Source organism: Chanos chanos, chromosome 6, assembly GCF_902362185.1.
Source record: "Chanos chanos chromosome 6, fChaCha1.1, whole genome shotgun sequence".
Taxonomy (NCBI): domain Eukaryota; kingdom Metazoa; phylum Chordata; class Actinopteri; order Gonorynchiformes; family Chanidae; genus Chanos; species Chanos chanos.
The window spans coordinates 39,546,844-39,563,057 of record NC_044500.1 but is presented as its reverse complement, the minus strand read 5'-3'; the positions used below and the strand labels follow the sequence as shown (position 1 = coordinate 39,563,057).

The 16,214-nt window shown below is 42.1% G+C and overlaps 2 protein-coding genes across 2 annotated transcripts; one reads left to right on the top strand and one right to left on the bottom strand.

Annotated features, from left to right (window-relative positions):
* Positions 1 to 1,537: 1,537 nt before the first annotated feature.
* On the bottom strand, positions 1,538 to 4,726 carry LOC115814664 (MICOS complex subunit MIC10). The gene is made up of 4 exons (XM_030777583.1): positions 4,633 to 4,726; positions 2,285 to 2,332; positions 2,025 to 2,134; positions 1,538 to 1,735 (listed from the first exon to the last, which is right to left on the bottom strand). Exons 1-4 carry the CDS (start codon positions 4,691 to 4,693, stop codon positions 1,727 to 1,729), a joined length of 228 nt encoding a protein of 75 aa, XP_030633443.1. The 5' UTR covers positions 4,694 to 4,726; the 3' UTR covers positions 1,538 to 1,726.
* Positions 4,727 to 6,486: 1,760 nt separating this feature from the next.
* capzb (capping actin protein of muscle Z-line subunit beta) lies at positions 6,487 to 14,525 on the top strand. The gene is made up of 9 exons (XM_030777565.1): positions 6,487 to 6,657; positions 9,140 to 9,229; positions 10,666 to 10,787; positions 10,969 to 11,082; positions 11,397 to 11,538; positions 11,775 to 11,891; positions 12,566 to 12,631; positions 13,255 to 13,331; positions 14,396 to 14,525. Exons 1-9 carry the CDS (start codon positions 6,655 to 6,657, stop codon positions 14,484 to 14,486), a joined length of 822 nt encoding a protein of 273 aa, XP_030633425.1. The 5' UTR covers positions 6,487 to 6,654; the 3' UTR covers positions 14,487 to 14,525.
* The last annotated feature ends 1,689 nt before the right edge of the window (positions 14,526 to 16,214 follow it).

Sequence of the window (16,214 nt, the reverse complement as noted above, 5' to 3'; positions counted from 1 at the left end):
GAATCTGTCAGACAGGCACAGACAGGTACTCTGACTCTACAAACTCTCTTTCTCTCCATGTCTCTTCCTCACTGTCTGTCTGCAGGTGTGTAGCTTGGATTCTATCCACAAGAACCCCCTCCAACCCTCTTTTATTCGCTTCACTTACAGACAAATACTTTTGATGGACAGGAGGAGAGAGAAATAGCATAACCCTGTTTTCTGAGTAGAGGCGTTAACATTTTCTTTCATACCTAGTGATTTCACACAAAGCATTTGGTAATGTATAAATATGTGTGCATGTTTTGAAGTGTTTGGGTATGTCTTGTCATGGAATGTGCCTATGATAATCTGTGATGTGTGTATGTGTGTGTGTGTGTGTGTATCAGCTTTACTGTGCAGTACCCCTCACCTGTTAGTAATAACTACACAGCCCCAGTTCAGAACTGGCATACCAGAGCATTCCTTGCATTCTGCTGCACCAGGGGGCTGGACAAGCATAGAGACTTACATGATTTCTTTCCAGCGCAAATGTACACGCACACACTAACACAAACACGCATGCAGCGCAATGGGTCCAAATGCAACTTTTTTTTTTTTTTTTTTCCCCCCACTTCCTTCTGACTGAGGCCACATGCTTGTTTTCAGTACCCCACACACACTGCTCAAAGGACTCAACCACACACAGCTTCTTGGAAAACAAAAGGCACAGAGTACACACTAATGATTCCAACATTCTCACAGGCTCACACACATCGTCCCGCTAACAGCACCGCAACGCTAGTGTAAATGACGTGTTCACCGTCACACAGAAGTTCTAAGGGTGCGAGCACATGTGCTTTCACTCTTTCCATGCTGGGCATGTAGAACGTTTTATAACACATGAGGGCATGCACAAGCTCAACGCAGGCTAGTAAAGCTAAAACCTGGAACAGTGTGTCTTGTATTCTCTTTCCGCCAGTTCGGCCTGCCCAGCAGCTGTGAGATAACTGCTAACCTGTTTGTGCTTAACGCACACACAACAACGCTTTGGATAAATTAGTGTTGACACGCTTGGCCCATATTAGAGTAAATCACACTCATTACTAGATAATAAGCCTCATTCCTCTACATGCAATTACACCGCTCTTCTAAAATTCAGCACCCCCCCCCCCCCCCCCCCCCCCCCCCCGCCAACCTTCTTTTACTCTTTCATCAGACCTCTGGCTTTCTTCCCCCATTCGCATTTCTAGCAGAAATTGTTTCTTCTTCAGGCTCAATCTCTCGCCCATCTCCATCATCCTTTATTCTCCGCCTCTCCTCCCTCGTTCTTACTCCCTCTTCTTTTCCTTAGGGGCTGCAGGTGCTGAACCTGGCTCCCATTCCAAAACAGCAGGAGCTTAACTCTCCTACTCATTAACACACAAAAAAAGGGCCTTCTCTTCTCCCTTGCCCTTACTAACACATACAAACCACGAGTGCTGCTCTGCATGCCAGAGTCATTTTGAAATACACATGGCCTTTATGAATAGTCAATCACAGCATTCAACACTCAACACACATCAAATGAAACCACATGTTTTCTTGTCAAACTCCTCATGATTTTATTAAATAAAGACTGCCCTTTTCAGACAAAACAGCAATTATGGGGATTGCAAGGAATAGTGCACATAGAAATAATGAAAAGAGAATGTCAAGGAAAAATGAGAGAGGAAGCAAACTGATGAGAACCAAATTGCAACTTTTCTGGATCTCCCCTGACGATCCTCTACTGATCCTGAGGGAGAGAGAAACAAGGGGAAATTTTTTTTATTAATTTTTGCATTTTGCACAGTATGTATTATAATTTAGAGTTTAACATAACCTTCTGCTTTTTCTCCTTTCATACAGGAATAAACTGTCAGGTGTACTTCCAACAAGTTAACAGGTTCATTCAGGTGCCAATGGGGTGATATGCCTTAGCAATGTGATACAAAGACACAGCCCTTTCAAACGTACGGTCCAATCAAAAGCTTCTTACTGAAAACATATCTCAGATATTTCAATGGTAGGAAGAGTCTACTTACCTTTACCATGTGGCCATGTAATAAGTATGGTGATCTGAAGTCATGCTGGCAGTTGGAGTAAGCCATTCCAAACCCCATACCAGAACTAAATGCGATTGGCCATGTGCGACCTTTGTTAAAAGAAGTCACTAGTTCAGTAAACATTTTAGCAGCAAAACATAAAAAACAAAACGAAAAATGCCCTCACTTACTGATAATGATGTGGATTTCAGTGAATGTTTCATCTAGAAAAACTCAAGTGTTTAAAAAGCATTACTCACGTTTAAAGAACAGGACAGAGAGCACAATACCCACTCCAAGGCCAGTCACTGTGAAGGGGGAGAAAAGGAGGGAGAGAAGGAGAGAGAGAGAAAGAGGGAGGGAGAGGGAGAGAAAAAATGAGAGAGCTCTTAAACAAGATATAAAGCAGATGTCATATAGTGGCAAACTAAGGCAAACAGAGAAAAGTAACCACGTTTGCATACGCAAACACATGTATTTATCCCCAAGATTCACAAGCATGGATACACACGCACAGGTATGGTCTCTTTAGTGTGCGTGTTTGAAATGCGCTATACTGTAACGAGGTGGGGCGGTGCTGTGGGCTAACGTGACCTTTTGACACAAGAGCTGGTAAACAGCACCTGTTTGCCAGACCTTGTTCGTTAAGTGAAGCAAGGAGCTCAGACGTGAACCTCAGACACGCTCGGGGAAACTCGGGGAAGGTTGAGTCCAGTCTAGACAGAGAAGAGTGGACTGACCAGCCAGAGACTCTGTGAGAGGAATGTGTTTGTGTGCACAACTTCACCTCGCTCTGCTCTTGTGCAGAGCCCCACCCAGCTACAGGCCAGCCAGCACAGAAATACACGAAAACAAACGTTTGCACTCCTCTGCCTCTTAATTTGATTCAGAGAGCTATGCAGCATGACCGTAAAGTTCTTGCCAGAGAGAGCTCTGTCTGTGTGATTACACAACTTACAAATGTCAAACAAGACCACAAACATACAAAACACCCCACTCATATTCATTACTTGGAAATACACCACACATATTTGTTCTTCCTGTCTCTATCTCTTGCTTTCAATTTCAGTTTGGATTATTTAGGATTGGATGGGCTCTGTTTGTTGAGGTACCTTATTCCCTCCTGGTTTACCAAATATCTCTCTCTTTATACTAAGGATACTAACTTCCCACTTCAATACATGAAATGTCATGGAAAACATCATAATGGAAAAAACTGACAGTTAGATGTGTTACACCCATTAATTATTTAAGACATGCCCAAACCTGAGGGGCGTGAGGGGGAAGCGTTAGGAAAAGCATGATACATGCATTCTTGTTTAAAGTTGTTCATAAACTCAGTAAAGATTAGATAACCGCCGGCTGTTCCAGTGTCATTTGCTTTTCTCTCGTCTGACACAAACATGAGCTAACAAGACAAATATAATGAGATCCTAATAGTCAGGATAACATCATACGAGATGAAGGCTAACGCACCACTTAGTCATCTGTTACAGAGAGCCAGTAAGAAATGACTGAACAGTATCATTACAGCCACCTGACATTTGTACCTGTATCGGTGAACTCACTCATTCAAACCTCCTTTTTGAAACATCGCTGATAGATATTATGCAGAGGAACCTTCAATGTGACAGCACTGTTATGAGATTCACTTAGTTTCAAAGTGCTCTGATTAAAAAAAACCCCAAAAACAAACAAGCAAACAAAAAACGGCGTTGGGATTTTTTTTATTGACTGTCTGGATTTGATTAAAAGTGACTGCGCTGTAATGCGTCCACAAAACATTTATGATTTGTTTTAGATAACTACATACCCCTTGTATACATACATACATACATGCCATTATAATTTAAGACACGTGAAATGTTGGACGTCAATTGTATGCCAATTTATAGCTATTAAATTTAATGCGAAATTTAAATATAAGGACACATGAAATCACTTGAATGTGGCCCATAACGTTTCTCTGGCAACGATTATTTCTCAAATCTGTTCGACTGAATCGTTGTGACAGCTTACTAAAATACTGTGTCCTGAGGCAGCTTACCAAGAGACTGCACCCTGGGAAAGACAGAAACCCTTGGCCTAGTTTTCAAAACACAGTCCTTTACCACAAATTCAAGTGTGATGATCTTACAAAAAACCTTCAAAGAAGCCAAGCATGCACTGTGTATTCATAAAACACTTCCTGTGCAACATGACAAACAGCAACAAAGGACTACTGCCAAGTCCGGGACGTGGAATTGACTTTGTAAATCGGATTGTAACAAAGCAAAGACTCTGGATCCAGGAACATTAGCCTGTTGACACACTAAAGGGCATTGGTCTACGTAGCAATTATTTCAAAAGGGGAGGTGTGTCGTTTTAGAAGCCATGGATCAGCAGTGGTTATTCTCCCTTAAAAACAACTCCCGCACGCTCATTTTGTTAATTTATTCATTCAAAAGGTTAGCTGCATCAGTGGTGCTATGACCTCGACAGGTTTGGCTTCACTGACAGAATATTAGCCCAGGTTATATAGTCTGCATTTCGCTAACACTCAGTCAAATGGTCATCGCAGACATATATATGACATGATTTCTGGCTGACAGTATCTCGTTCTAATTACCTGTTTTGACAGCACTGTCAGCAAAGCAGCGGTCCCATTTTCGTCCGTGTTCGTCTGCCATGATTAAGCTGCCTGACGGTGGAGGCTATGCTCACGAAAAATCGCGAGAATTTGTTCTATTGCACACATCCTTGTGCGAACGTCAGAAAATCCACTGATCTTGTGCTTACCAAACAGGACTCAGGGGCTGTAAAGCAATGGAACAAATTATGTGAAGATCTGCGAACATTAGCATCGATTAGAGATTACTAAAAAGACGATCAGGGTTTGAAGTTTAGATCATGTCTATTCGGATTTTGAATTAAGGGGTCTTAGCATTGTATTTGCACCTCTTTGAATGCATTAACTTGGCTCTTGTTTTGCACAGCATAAAATAGTTATTTGAATATTTATCAAGAATTAAAGGCAAATTTCTGATTATTATCTTCTGAGATGGTCTCTCAATACCCTGTGCTTGAAAACACAAATAAATAAATAAATAAATAGGTATTTTAAGAACGAGAACCAGGTTGAACGTTCTCATTTCATTTTCTAATACACACCCACGACCACATATATATATGTGTATACACACACACACACACACACACACACACACACACACACATATATATGTTCAAGAGTTTTATTGTCATATGCACAGCAAAACAGGCAGTTACACTGTACAATGAAATTCTTTGCTAATCCTCCGTTACCAGACAAGTGTGAATAAAAACAATATGTAAATAAAATCTTGTAAGGAAGACAAGAGACAAAACAAGAGAAAATAAAAATTGAGGTAGATCTATGACAAGTAAACTTAGTAATTGGAGTATTAGCATTAAAGTTACATGTGCAGTTTGTTACAGTGAATGTGCAATGCTGCAGTTACATGTGCAGCGTGTGCAAAGGGGCAGAGAGCAGGGGTCATAAAGCGCACTGTGCATTTTTGCAAGATGAGAATAGTGGGACAGCAGCACAGCAGCAATAACAATTGTGTGTGTGTGTGTGTGTGTATATATATATATATATATATATTTTTTTTTTTTTTTTTTTTTAAGCTGGTGGAGTTATGGCTGGCAGTCATATACATAGTTATGCCATATATTGTGTCTACAAAATCGAAATAAACAACAAAACTACCTGTTTGGGCTCCAGTGACAAGCTGCAATAACACACCACCCAAATCTTCTATCCTGGTTCAGTGAATTACATCAATTATAAAAGGAATGGATGAGTTCAACCAGCTCAGCATAGCAGCCCAGACTGAGAGGCAGCTTTTCATTCATTGCTGTAATTAAAACAGGAATTGTGTGAGTGTTCGAGAATATAATGCCATTAACACAGAACAGACAAACAATAGTCTTCAATGCCACTGACAAAACAAACTGATAAACTGTCCTTGTCGTTCTCCTGTAAAGAAGAGAGGGCATGATAAAACTTTGAGAGGGAGAAACTGCAAATTTTGAGCATGAAACTTCTGCAGACTTTAGAAAATTACACAAAGGTTCCAACAAAATTTGAATTGTCTAAATGGCAGAAGGAATACGTTTTTGTGTTCAGTTATAACGAACACTTTGAAACCTGTAAAAACAGTCTGTTGAACGTAGCCAAGAAGTCAGTATTTTGAAAATGTTCTCAGGATAAACTAAGTCCATTTAAACATTGGCGTGCTCACTCTCCCCCTCTATCGCTCTCTTCACTCATTCATTTAAGTATGCCACTCCTTTTCTTTTTCCATACTTGGCCATGCCTTACTTAACTCTCTCTGATTGGTCGTTGGGGTGTAGGAGTAAGGTGACCCGGATATGCAAGCACCGCTTGTTTTCTCCGTCCCCCTTCCTGTACCCCCGGTTGAGGAAGTGAATTCGCTGACAGGGCTGGGTTCCGTGAGAGAGGCGAAGAGGAATAGCATCTACTCGGAAGGGACAAAAACAAATAAGTATACCAAACAGCGAGTCGAGCAAGTACATTCAAACGAAAATTGAAAAGCACCAGTGAGCATTTATTTCCCTTCCGAGATCGTCATCGAACGCCGCAAACATGGTAAGGCCGCAAAGATGGGCTTGAAGAAATGGAGATGGGTAGCTAGCAAGCGAGCTAGTGTTTTGTGTGGGGGGGTGCTAGGAGATCTGAGCTACTGCCCTTTTATAGGAAGTACTCAACGCTGACTGAGGTGCCACCCAAATACAATCGCAAAACTATTAACATATGTTTCACAAATTGTTATCGAAAGAATCCTTTAAAACCAGTAGTCTATGCTGCTACGGTGTAGTTAGCTAAGTTAACAAGGCAATTGTTTGTCTTGTGCGCGGGTACAAACTGAGCTAATTAAGCGTCAGGATGTTTTGGATTAAACAAAATCGGTTGTCTGTGTAGGGAACGATCGTGGTCATGTTACCCCCCTCTTTCTGCAACAGGCAACCTATGGTTAAAATAGTACCAGCGCTGTGTTGCCTGTCGCTATAATCGGCCCGCTCCGCCCATTCCCAGCCAGAAACGGGTCGCGAAACTCTCGCTTTCTCTACAACTCTCAACTTTTCTTAGGCTACGACTGAGCGCTCCGATGCATTCATAGAGTCCCGTTGCTGTCAACGAGTGACTGAACTTACAGTGACGTTATAATCTTGAAATATTTATAAGTGCTGATTCAAACTTAAACTTATCAAGTTGCTTGATTTAGTTATACATGTTAAACGATAGTTAAACAATTTGCAGCGCACGTTATGTACGTCAGTGAGAGTAAAGTTAGGTTCGGCAGTACTGACGTAAGCTAATGAACCCAGCCCACGGTTCTCTTCACTGATATTTATACCTCAAATTGGACGGATCAGCTGCGGTCCTACACCACATAAGAAGTTAATTCATTTTTAAGTTCCCTAACTGTGTAGTTGTTGAACTAATACCACCCTGGTTGTGGACTACAAACTGGTAACACCACTTAATGGTAAACATGATCTTGTATTTCCTTCGTCGACTAGACGTCGCCACAACATTGAAACGTCTAGATCAAGCACTCAATCGGAAAAAAAAGGAAAAAAGAAAATACGGCTCCATGGAATTGCCTGAAAGTGACCCTCAAAGTTTAAAAGACATGTATTCCATCACTGTGTATAACAGGTGGCTTGTTTCTCTGCTCGCCAACACTTTCCCCCCTTGACCCCGACTCATCAGTCCACTCGCAGCGCCTTTAAAGCTTCCAGTATGTAGTTGGGTCGCTTGAGTGTTTACTGGTCCTTCTCTAAACACAATGTCATTAGGCACAGGTGTTAGGCCGACAGGGCGGATTCTGATTGTGAGAGCCTTGTCAGAACAGTCTAAATAGAGCTTTAGCAGTGTGGGAAGGTTGCAAACATTAACTGAACCACAAGCTGATAACACTGTCGTGTGAATGGACATGTTTCACCACTTAACAGATGCTCTTTTGTATGTTATTGTAGGTACATTGAGTTAAGTGTATTTTCATGGGGTGTCTTGAGATTGATTCATATACTCTTGGCTGTTTATTGAAACTCTGTAATTTTCCCTTATTTGTCATGCAGGCTGTCTGCAGACTGGCATATTTTTTTCATTTGGGGTTAAGAAAAGAGTAATTTCTAAAATTATATAAAAGATATTGGCTGAAAAAAAGCTCCCAGAATATCTTTGACAGAAGCAGAGGTGTTTTGTATAGATACCATTAAGCAAAACGGAAGATTTGGATTTTAAGCTTTTACTAGTTTAAACACATTTCTTTAATATTTAGACTGATCTGGCTTAAGAGTTGCACTTTTCTAGCTTTAACAGATCTTTGAAATTTGGTCTGCGGCTTAACTGAAGGATTCCAAAAGAAACGTCAGTATGTAACATTGCAGATACCGTGTACAGGGTTTGGTGTTCTGCCTGTGATTCCAAATGGTTTCTGTTCCTCTCATGTTTCCCTCAAGTCCTTGAAGAATTCTTCGTGTTGTGGCTGGTCTCCTGTGTCCCCCTTTCCCGCAAAACCTGTAGCTTCCTGAAAGAATGAAGTGAAAGAATGTCCCCTGGGAGCATTTTTCTGTTTGTGTAGTGCTGTTTCTCTTGTCTGCAACAACTCTGAGTCTTAGCTTGAGCCTTTTCTTTTTTTTTTTTTTTTTTTTTTCTTTTTTTGAAAGATGTTGATGTACTATTTCTGGAAAGGAATGCCTAAAGTCAGTCACTCAGTGCTTTGTGTCACAGTAAATGAAATGATGATGGATGAACTGATCCAAAGGTCTAGCTGGTAAATGATGCAGATTGAAATAAATAAATAATTTGCATTTGTTCGCTTGCCCATGGGATTGGGGCTTTTCTGTATGTGCTGTGAGAAGAGCAGTTACTGTCATACACCAGATCGCTACACACCCCAATTATTTTTCGCTCTTTGACCGTACAGTCTGGATCCCCCTATAGGTCCTGGCTAATCTGATGACAAGGTTGCAGAGATGTCAAAATACCTTCATGCATTTGAGATCTTTACCAAAAGTGTGTAACTCTCTCTCTCTCTCTCTCTCTCTCTCTCTCTCCCTAGAATGATCAGCAGCTGGATTGTGCTCTGGACCTGATGAGGCGTCTGCCTCCCCAGCAGATTGAGAAGAATCTTAGTGACCTCATTGATCTGGTCAGTGTCTGAATGTCATTGTATCTTTGCATCTACTGCATTTTGCCTGAGGGGTGAACAGGGTAAAAAAAATGCTGATCGGACAACAGCGCACATACTTATGCACCACGCTAGCTGACCTGGCCACAGTACATACTCTTGAGTACATCCCTCACTGAATTGATTTGGGTTTGTGCAACACGTGTCCTGGCTTGCACTGGTGATGAATACCAAATAACTGTGCGTTGACCTTCACATCACACAGTGACATATCAGGCCGAATTAAAGGCTCGTCACGGCACAGGTCCCCCTGTCTCGGCTTGCCGCCTGTTTTTCACGTTCATATCCGTTTTCGCCCCTCATCCCCTGCCTGCTGCCCTTCCTCTCCTCTCACCTCTGACACTTCTCTCCTACGGACTCTTATGCTTTCCCTCTGCTCCCCACACTTCCCCTCTGTGTGTGTGGTTGTTAGCGGTCATTAGCAGAGCTGTCACTCTCTCTGTAGGAGCAGATGTAGCCCCTCCTTTCCCTCGCTTTACCCTTTGTTAGCCCCGAGCACCTGGGTTCTTTTTCTGCTCCTGTCTTGTGGGGTTTTTTTTTTTGGTTGTTGTTTTTTTTTTTTTTTCTTCCCTCCCTGTACACACACACACACACACAAACACACACACTCTCCTCTCTCGCTCTCTCTCTCTCGCTCTCTCTCTCTCTCTCTCTCTCTCTCTCCCCCTCCCTCCCTTTCCCTTTTTGCTCCCTCTCCCCCCCCCATGAGAGGTTACTGTTGCCAGGTGTGTGAGAGTGTGACAGAGGAACAGGGCTGCTATTGTGTGTGTTTGTGCCCGGGCTGAGAGGGAGAGAAGGGTTTCTGTGTCACTCTGTGAGAGGTAATTTGTACCTTTTTTGTCCCAAGAGACTGTTTCCCATTTCCCGCTGCAAATTCCTTCTCCTCTTCTTCCCCGTATCCTCCTCTTTTCCCTCCTTCTTTCACAAGAGGTTAAATTGTCAAACGAGAGGAGAGAAACTTGATCCTCTTTGCCTACATATTTGTTTCATCACCTGTCTTAATGAAAGACCATCCAGTTTTAAGTCTCCCTTTATTTTGCACTCACTTTGGATGTCACTCACTGACTACTTGGATATGGAGGCTTTGAAAATGATTCAGAAATTCCTTTCGCAAGTTTGGTTCGCTATAGCTGCTGTGTGAAATATCATCTGTGACACAGGCCTTAAAATTTGCAGTCAATAGTGTGGAGAATGTAGGGCCAGTCATCAAGTCTGTCTGTCATGTGGTTTGTTGATACATTTATATAGTTATTATACAGAAGTGAGAGTCCCTACTAATAACATACATGTGTGAAAACAAAAAACATTGTTCTGTTAGGGAGTTAATGTGCACTTTGTAATATGCTGTGTCCATTTAGTTGAGCTGTGTGTGTGTGTGTGTGTGTGTGTGGCTCCAGGTGCCCAGTCTGTGTGAGGACTTGCTTTCCTCTGTGGATCAGCCTCTGAAGATTGCCCGGGACAAGGTGGTGGGAAAAGACTACCTGCTCTGTGATTATAACCGCGATGGCGACTCCTACAGGTCTGAACCAAAAATGCTTCTCCCCCTGTTCTCTTCATGACCCCCTAACTATTCTCCTCTACACAATCCCCTACACATCCCTCTACACAGGGGTGTCTGCTCCAGTATGTAATGATTGGATACATTTGCATATTTATCTCTCATTGGTTTACGAACTCTGTACACACCCCTTGTGTTACAGATCTCCCTGGAGTAATAAGTACGAGCCCCCCATTGATGATGGTGCCATGCCTTCTGCCCGCCTTCGCAAACTGGAGGTGGAGGCAAACAATGCCTTTGACCAGTACAGAGACCTGTGAGTGCAGTTTCGTAAGATCACTTTCTGTTTGACTGCTCCGTACGCTCAGGCGTAACTACGGGGGCTCCATTTATGGGAAGCTCCTCAGTTTCGCTTTTAGCTTTTATTCAGAGGAAGGAATGTCATGGGCCTCAAACGCCTCAGGCGTTAAATGAAATGAACAACAACAACAACAAAAAAAGTTTGCATGAAATTTTTCCACTGTGTTATATGTGTATATGAGAGAGCAGCTGTCTGTTTGACGTCTGAGTGGAAGATCTGTTTTTTTTTTTTTTTTTTTTTTTTTTTTAACCCGATGTGGGGTGTGACAGGTACTTTGAGGGGGGCGTTTCTTCCGTGTACCTCTGGGACTTGGATCACGGGTTTGCCGGCGTCATCCTCATCAAAAAAGCCGGAGATGGCTCAAAGAAAATTAAGGGATGCTGGGATTCTATTCATGTGGTGGAAGTGCAGGTAAGAATGGCAGAGAGGACTGACCAACGGCCTCTAAAACCCTCACAGAAAAGAAAGGAAGAACACACTACTTTATCCCATTTCCTTGTTGTCTAATGGTCTCCTTTTGACAGCCCTCTGTATGGTTCTTTACAAAAGCCAAAGGCTGAGACGTCAAGCAGTTTTCACTCATTCCTCTGAAAGACGCAAAGAGGATTTTTTTTTTAGAGGTATAACGTCTCTCTTTCTGTGAACAGGAGAAATCGAGTGGACGCACGGCCCACTACAAACTCACCTCTACTGTGATGCTGTGGCTCCAGACAACCAAAACCGGCTCTGGTACCATGAACCTGGGCGGTAGTCTTACCAGACAGGTAAATAGAAAGACAGGAGTCAGAAGGCCACTCATCACACAGAGCAGAAAACAGGGTCACATGTTCCTCACCAATAACAGGAGTGAAAGTTGGAGAGGTGCCAAGGAGATTTGTGAAGAACGCACAGTTGTTGTTGTTGTTGTTGTTTTTAATTCAATTCTGGAACTATAAGATGATATTTGTTCCTGGTATTTTGTTGCACTGTACACGTCTGACAAGTCAGATGACTCTATAAATCAGACAGTTGACTCGGTGGAAGTGTATATACCAGTGTTGTGGTTCTGTATGAATGGCTTTGTTATGCAGTCTGTAGATGTGGAAGTTGACACACTGCTTGATTTATCATGCACCAGTTCTCCTTTAGCAGCGAGACAACATGCCTCCTCAATAAGTAAGAACGCTCTGTTCGTAGGACAGTGCGCCGTGAACCCTTTGCACTTAAAAAAAAAACAAAACAAATGAACCTCTTGGTGAAATGGATGTATTTTTAGATGTTTAGTTGTGTAGTTTCAGTTCTGAGGTGTTCTTCTCTCTCTTACCTTTTGTGTGTTGTGTGTGTGTGTGACATTGCTGATTGGTCCTTTCACCCACCCCCCTTCTCTCTCTCTCTCTCTCTCTCTCTCTCTCTCTCCGTCTCTCTCCGTCTCTCTCTCTCTCTCTCTCTCTCTCTGTAGATGGAGAAAGATGAAACAGTTGGAGAGTCTTCCCCTCACATTGCCAACATCGGTCGCCTGGTGGAGGTGAGCCCCGCTTTAAAACAAAGTCAACTTCTGTCTTTCTCTCTCCTTTTACATAACCGCACCCAGTCTTTTTCTCTACTCTCCCTTTTTTGCTTTTTTTTCATTCTGTCATTTTTTTTTTTTTCTCTCTCGTGTCTCTGTCAGACTTTGTAGTAAAGTAAATGCAAATGCCTTCAGCTGTTCCTGATCTCATTTTAATGTCACGCTCGTACCTCTCATGGCTGAATTTCTGAGAATCTCTACGAGTGATTTGTTAAAATGTCTCCTGTCTATCAGCCCTCTTCTGAGAGCTGCTCTGAAACTGAACATCGGAGTCCAATTAAAAATGTAGCTTCCTGCTTTCACACACATTAAATAGTTAATGGGTTTTTTTTTTTTTTAAAATGAGGAACGAGGGGAAAGCCACGGATTAAGTCGCCGTCTAGACCCTGCTCGTGTAATGGAGCGATTTAAAAAAAACCCTCTCCATCTCTTTGTGACACGTGTAGCGAACAGTTTCCTACTTGTTAAGTGTTCTAAGGATAGTCTATCAGTGTGAATGTGTTAAATCTGTCAGCGTTTGCCTCCTGTGTTTTTTTTTTTTTTTTTAAAAAAACCCTCTCTCCTTCCTGCTTCGATAACAGGACATGGAAAACAAGATCCGCTCCACGCTGAACGAGATCTACTTTGGCAAGACCAAGGACATCGTTAATGGCCTGAGGTAATGCAGTTTGGTTTGTTCTGACTCTGGGAGTCACAGTGAAACGCTAAACCCACAAGGAAGTGTTAAAGCGTCCTATCAGACTCCAGTGAGTCAGAGGAAAGTTTTGATAGGAGAGACTGTTGAGGTGCTTAGTCAGACAGGCGTGGGTCTGTAGAGGGCCTTTACTGTTGTTTACCAGTCTGCTCTGCCTTATAGATCCCCCCCCCCCCCCTCCAAATTTTCCTCAGATCTGTTTTCTTGTTACATACTCCTCCATTTTGTCCTGTTACTTCTCTGTATATCTTTCTATATTTGCTATATTTTCTTTGGCACTCCCCTGGGAATATTTTTTTTTTTTTTTTGGTATGTGTTCTTTACATGTACCTCTTCCTCATCTCCGTCTCCTCACTTATCTCTCTCTCTCAATTGCTCCTCCCCCACTCATTCTCTTCCTCTCTGTTCAACCTCCATTTCCTCCTGCAGATCTATTGACTCTTTGCCTGATAACCAAAAGTACAGGCAGCTCCAGAGAGAGCTGTCTCAAGTCCTCACCCAGCGCCAGATCTTCATTGACTAGGGCTAGAGGTATAGGGCATGGAGCGTCTCTAAATCTGAGTGAGAGAAAGAAAAGGAAAAGCGTGGGTGTTTGTTTATAATGCATGTATGTACGGAGTATGTACATGCATGTGTGCTGACTCACCAGCAAGTATAAGTGTGCCATCTGACGGTTGTCTTTCTGCAACTCTTTACAATCTTTTGAGAACACGGGTAAAAACAAATACCAAATGAATTCAGTGATGATTAACTGCATGGAGGTGTGGACTTAGTTGAACTGACCCAATTCAGCGTTAACAGTGCAATGCTGGCTCTGTGTGTGTGTGTGTGTGTGTGTGTGTGTGTGTGTGTGTGTTTGAGGGGCGGGGGGGGGGGGTATTTGTTTACACTCACTAATTGGCATCTTTGTCTCTGAAAGCTGAGAGAAAGTTGGTGAGAGTGTGATCTTTTAACTGCAGTTAATGTAAAAGCGAATAGTTTCTTCCCTTCTCTTCTCACTGGTTTCTTTCTCCTCGTCCTTCTCACAGGAGCGTTCAGACCTTGGCTGACAAGTCGAAGCAGGAGGCTCTGAAAAATGACCTGATGGATGCGCTCAAAAACCGCAAACAGCATAGTTAGAGATGCTATTGTTCTTTTCTCTCTCTCTCTCTCTCTCTCTCTCTCTCTCTCTCTCTCTCTCTCACATACACACACGCACAGACAGACACTCACTTACTCCACCTCATCTCCATCATCTGTTTTTTTTTTTTCGTCATTGTTCTTCCTCTTTTTTGTTTAATACCCTTCTCACTCATTCTTTGTCAGATATCCCTCTTTCTGTCTCAGTGCTTCACTCTTTCATCCTTCCATGGAAAACAAGAAAAAGGAGAAAATTCGTTGCTTTTTATTTTTATTCTATTTTTTTTTTTTCTGAAATGTTCATTGCGATTTTGAGGCATCTCATACTCTCTTAAGCCATTCACCCATACTGTCTCTCTCTCTCTCTCTCTTTCTTGCTCTCTCTCTCTCTGGTGTTATAAATATTATGATAGTATTATGACGGTTAATGAACTTATTACGGTATGAAAGCAATGTGTATAATCCCATAGCTTTTCACAGCTGGTTTTGCCCAAGGCTGTTTTGAAAGAATGACATCACTTCCGTACCGTCGGGAAAGGGGGTTAACGGGGGCTGACAGAACTTCGCTGATGTCAGGTTTTGCTTGGGTGGGCTATCTAATAGTCATCATAATCATCGTCACTCATGCTGTTTTTCTTTTTTTTTTTCTTCCTGCTCTCATCTGAGGAAAAATACCTGTTTTCATTGACCTTGGGTTTTTTTTTGTTTTTCTGTCTATGTACAAGCCACCCCCTCATATCCGTAAGAAATGTAAGTCTTGCTTCACTGAGTGATGTACTGTAATGCCAGAGTATGAGGAGGGTCTCAGAAGAATTGTATTATTATTATTCTTATTCTTATTATAAATATTGTTAATGTTTCGTGATTGGTCAGTGGTTCACCTTTTCCTCTGTCTGCTTGCTCGTAACATGGAGCACGTTGGGTAGATTTGCTGGAAGGATGGACCGAAATAGGACAACGGGGAGGGACTGTTAAATTCACTGTGTTTTACTATGCCGTTTAGCCAGCTTCTCTGACAGTGTACAGCCACATCAAAATGTACCCCCCCCCCCTCCCCGCCTTTATTTCGCTCACTCGCTCTCTCTCTCTCTCTCTCTCTCTCTCGCGCTCTCTCGTTTCTCTCTCCCGCCCCCTTTTGGTTTTGAGCCCACAATTTCTGTCTCTGTGTCTACCCAGATGCTTTTGACCGTTTCATTATTTTACTTTTTGGGGGTGGATTATCATTTGTTGTTGACCTTTTTTTTTTCCCCCTTGTCTATTTGTTTATTTTGTTGTTGTTTTTTTTTTTTTTTTTTTTGTAAAGCTTATAATTCATGTTGTATTAGAGCCTCCAGCAACAATAAAAACAGTAAAAAGCTATAGTGGTATGAATTTTACATTTTACCTCTGACATGTTATAAATGTTGCTCTACTGATCCTTAAACTCATGTGGTCCAACTTCTCTTAAAAAGGAAACAGCTGATCTAGGAATTAATAAAATTCTGAACTTGAAACATAATAGATCGAGTCTCATCTGGTAATGTAAATACAGTAACGGTAAAATATCTGTAAATGCTTTTTCACACAGCTGTGTCGATGCCTTTAAAACTTGTTTGGCAAGTTCCTTATTTCACTTGTAATTCGGAGACAGAGTAAAGATCTAATCTGCTTCTGAATGACTGGGCTTGTCAGAGACGTGGTTTCAGAAGTCACAGAATCAGCAGTGTGTGAACTTGACAGAAGAGTTGA

What these genes read in the sequence shown, in the direction of transcription:
- LOC115814664 (XM_030777583.1), bottom strand. Translation starts at nt 4,693, where the DNA reads ATGGCAGACGAACACGGACGAAAATGGGACCGCTGCTTTGCTGACAGT. An exon ending in TGACAGTGCTGTCAAAACAG is followed by an intron (nt 2,333 to 4,632) that starts GTAATTAGAACG and finishes CCCCCTTCACAG; the next exon opens with TGACTGGCCTTGGAGTGGGT. An exon ending in CTCTGTCCTGTTCTTTAAAC is followed by an intron (nt 2,135 to 2,284) that starts GTGAGTAATGCT and finishes CTTTTAACAAAG; the next exon opens with GTCGCACATGGCCAATCGCA.
- capzb (XM_030777565.1), top strand. An exon ending in TTCATGTGGTGGAAGTGCAG is followed by an intron (nt 11,539 to 11,774) that starts GTAAGAATGGCA and finishes TTCTGTGAACAG; the next exon opens with GAGAAATCGAGTGGACGCAC. An exon ending in GACATCGTTAATGGCCTGAG is followed by an intron (nt 13,332 to 14,395) that starts GTAATGCAGTTT and finishes TCCTTCTCACAG; the next exon opens with GAGCGTTCAGACCTTGGCTG.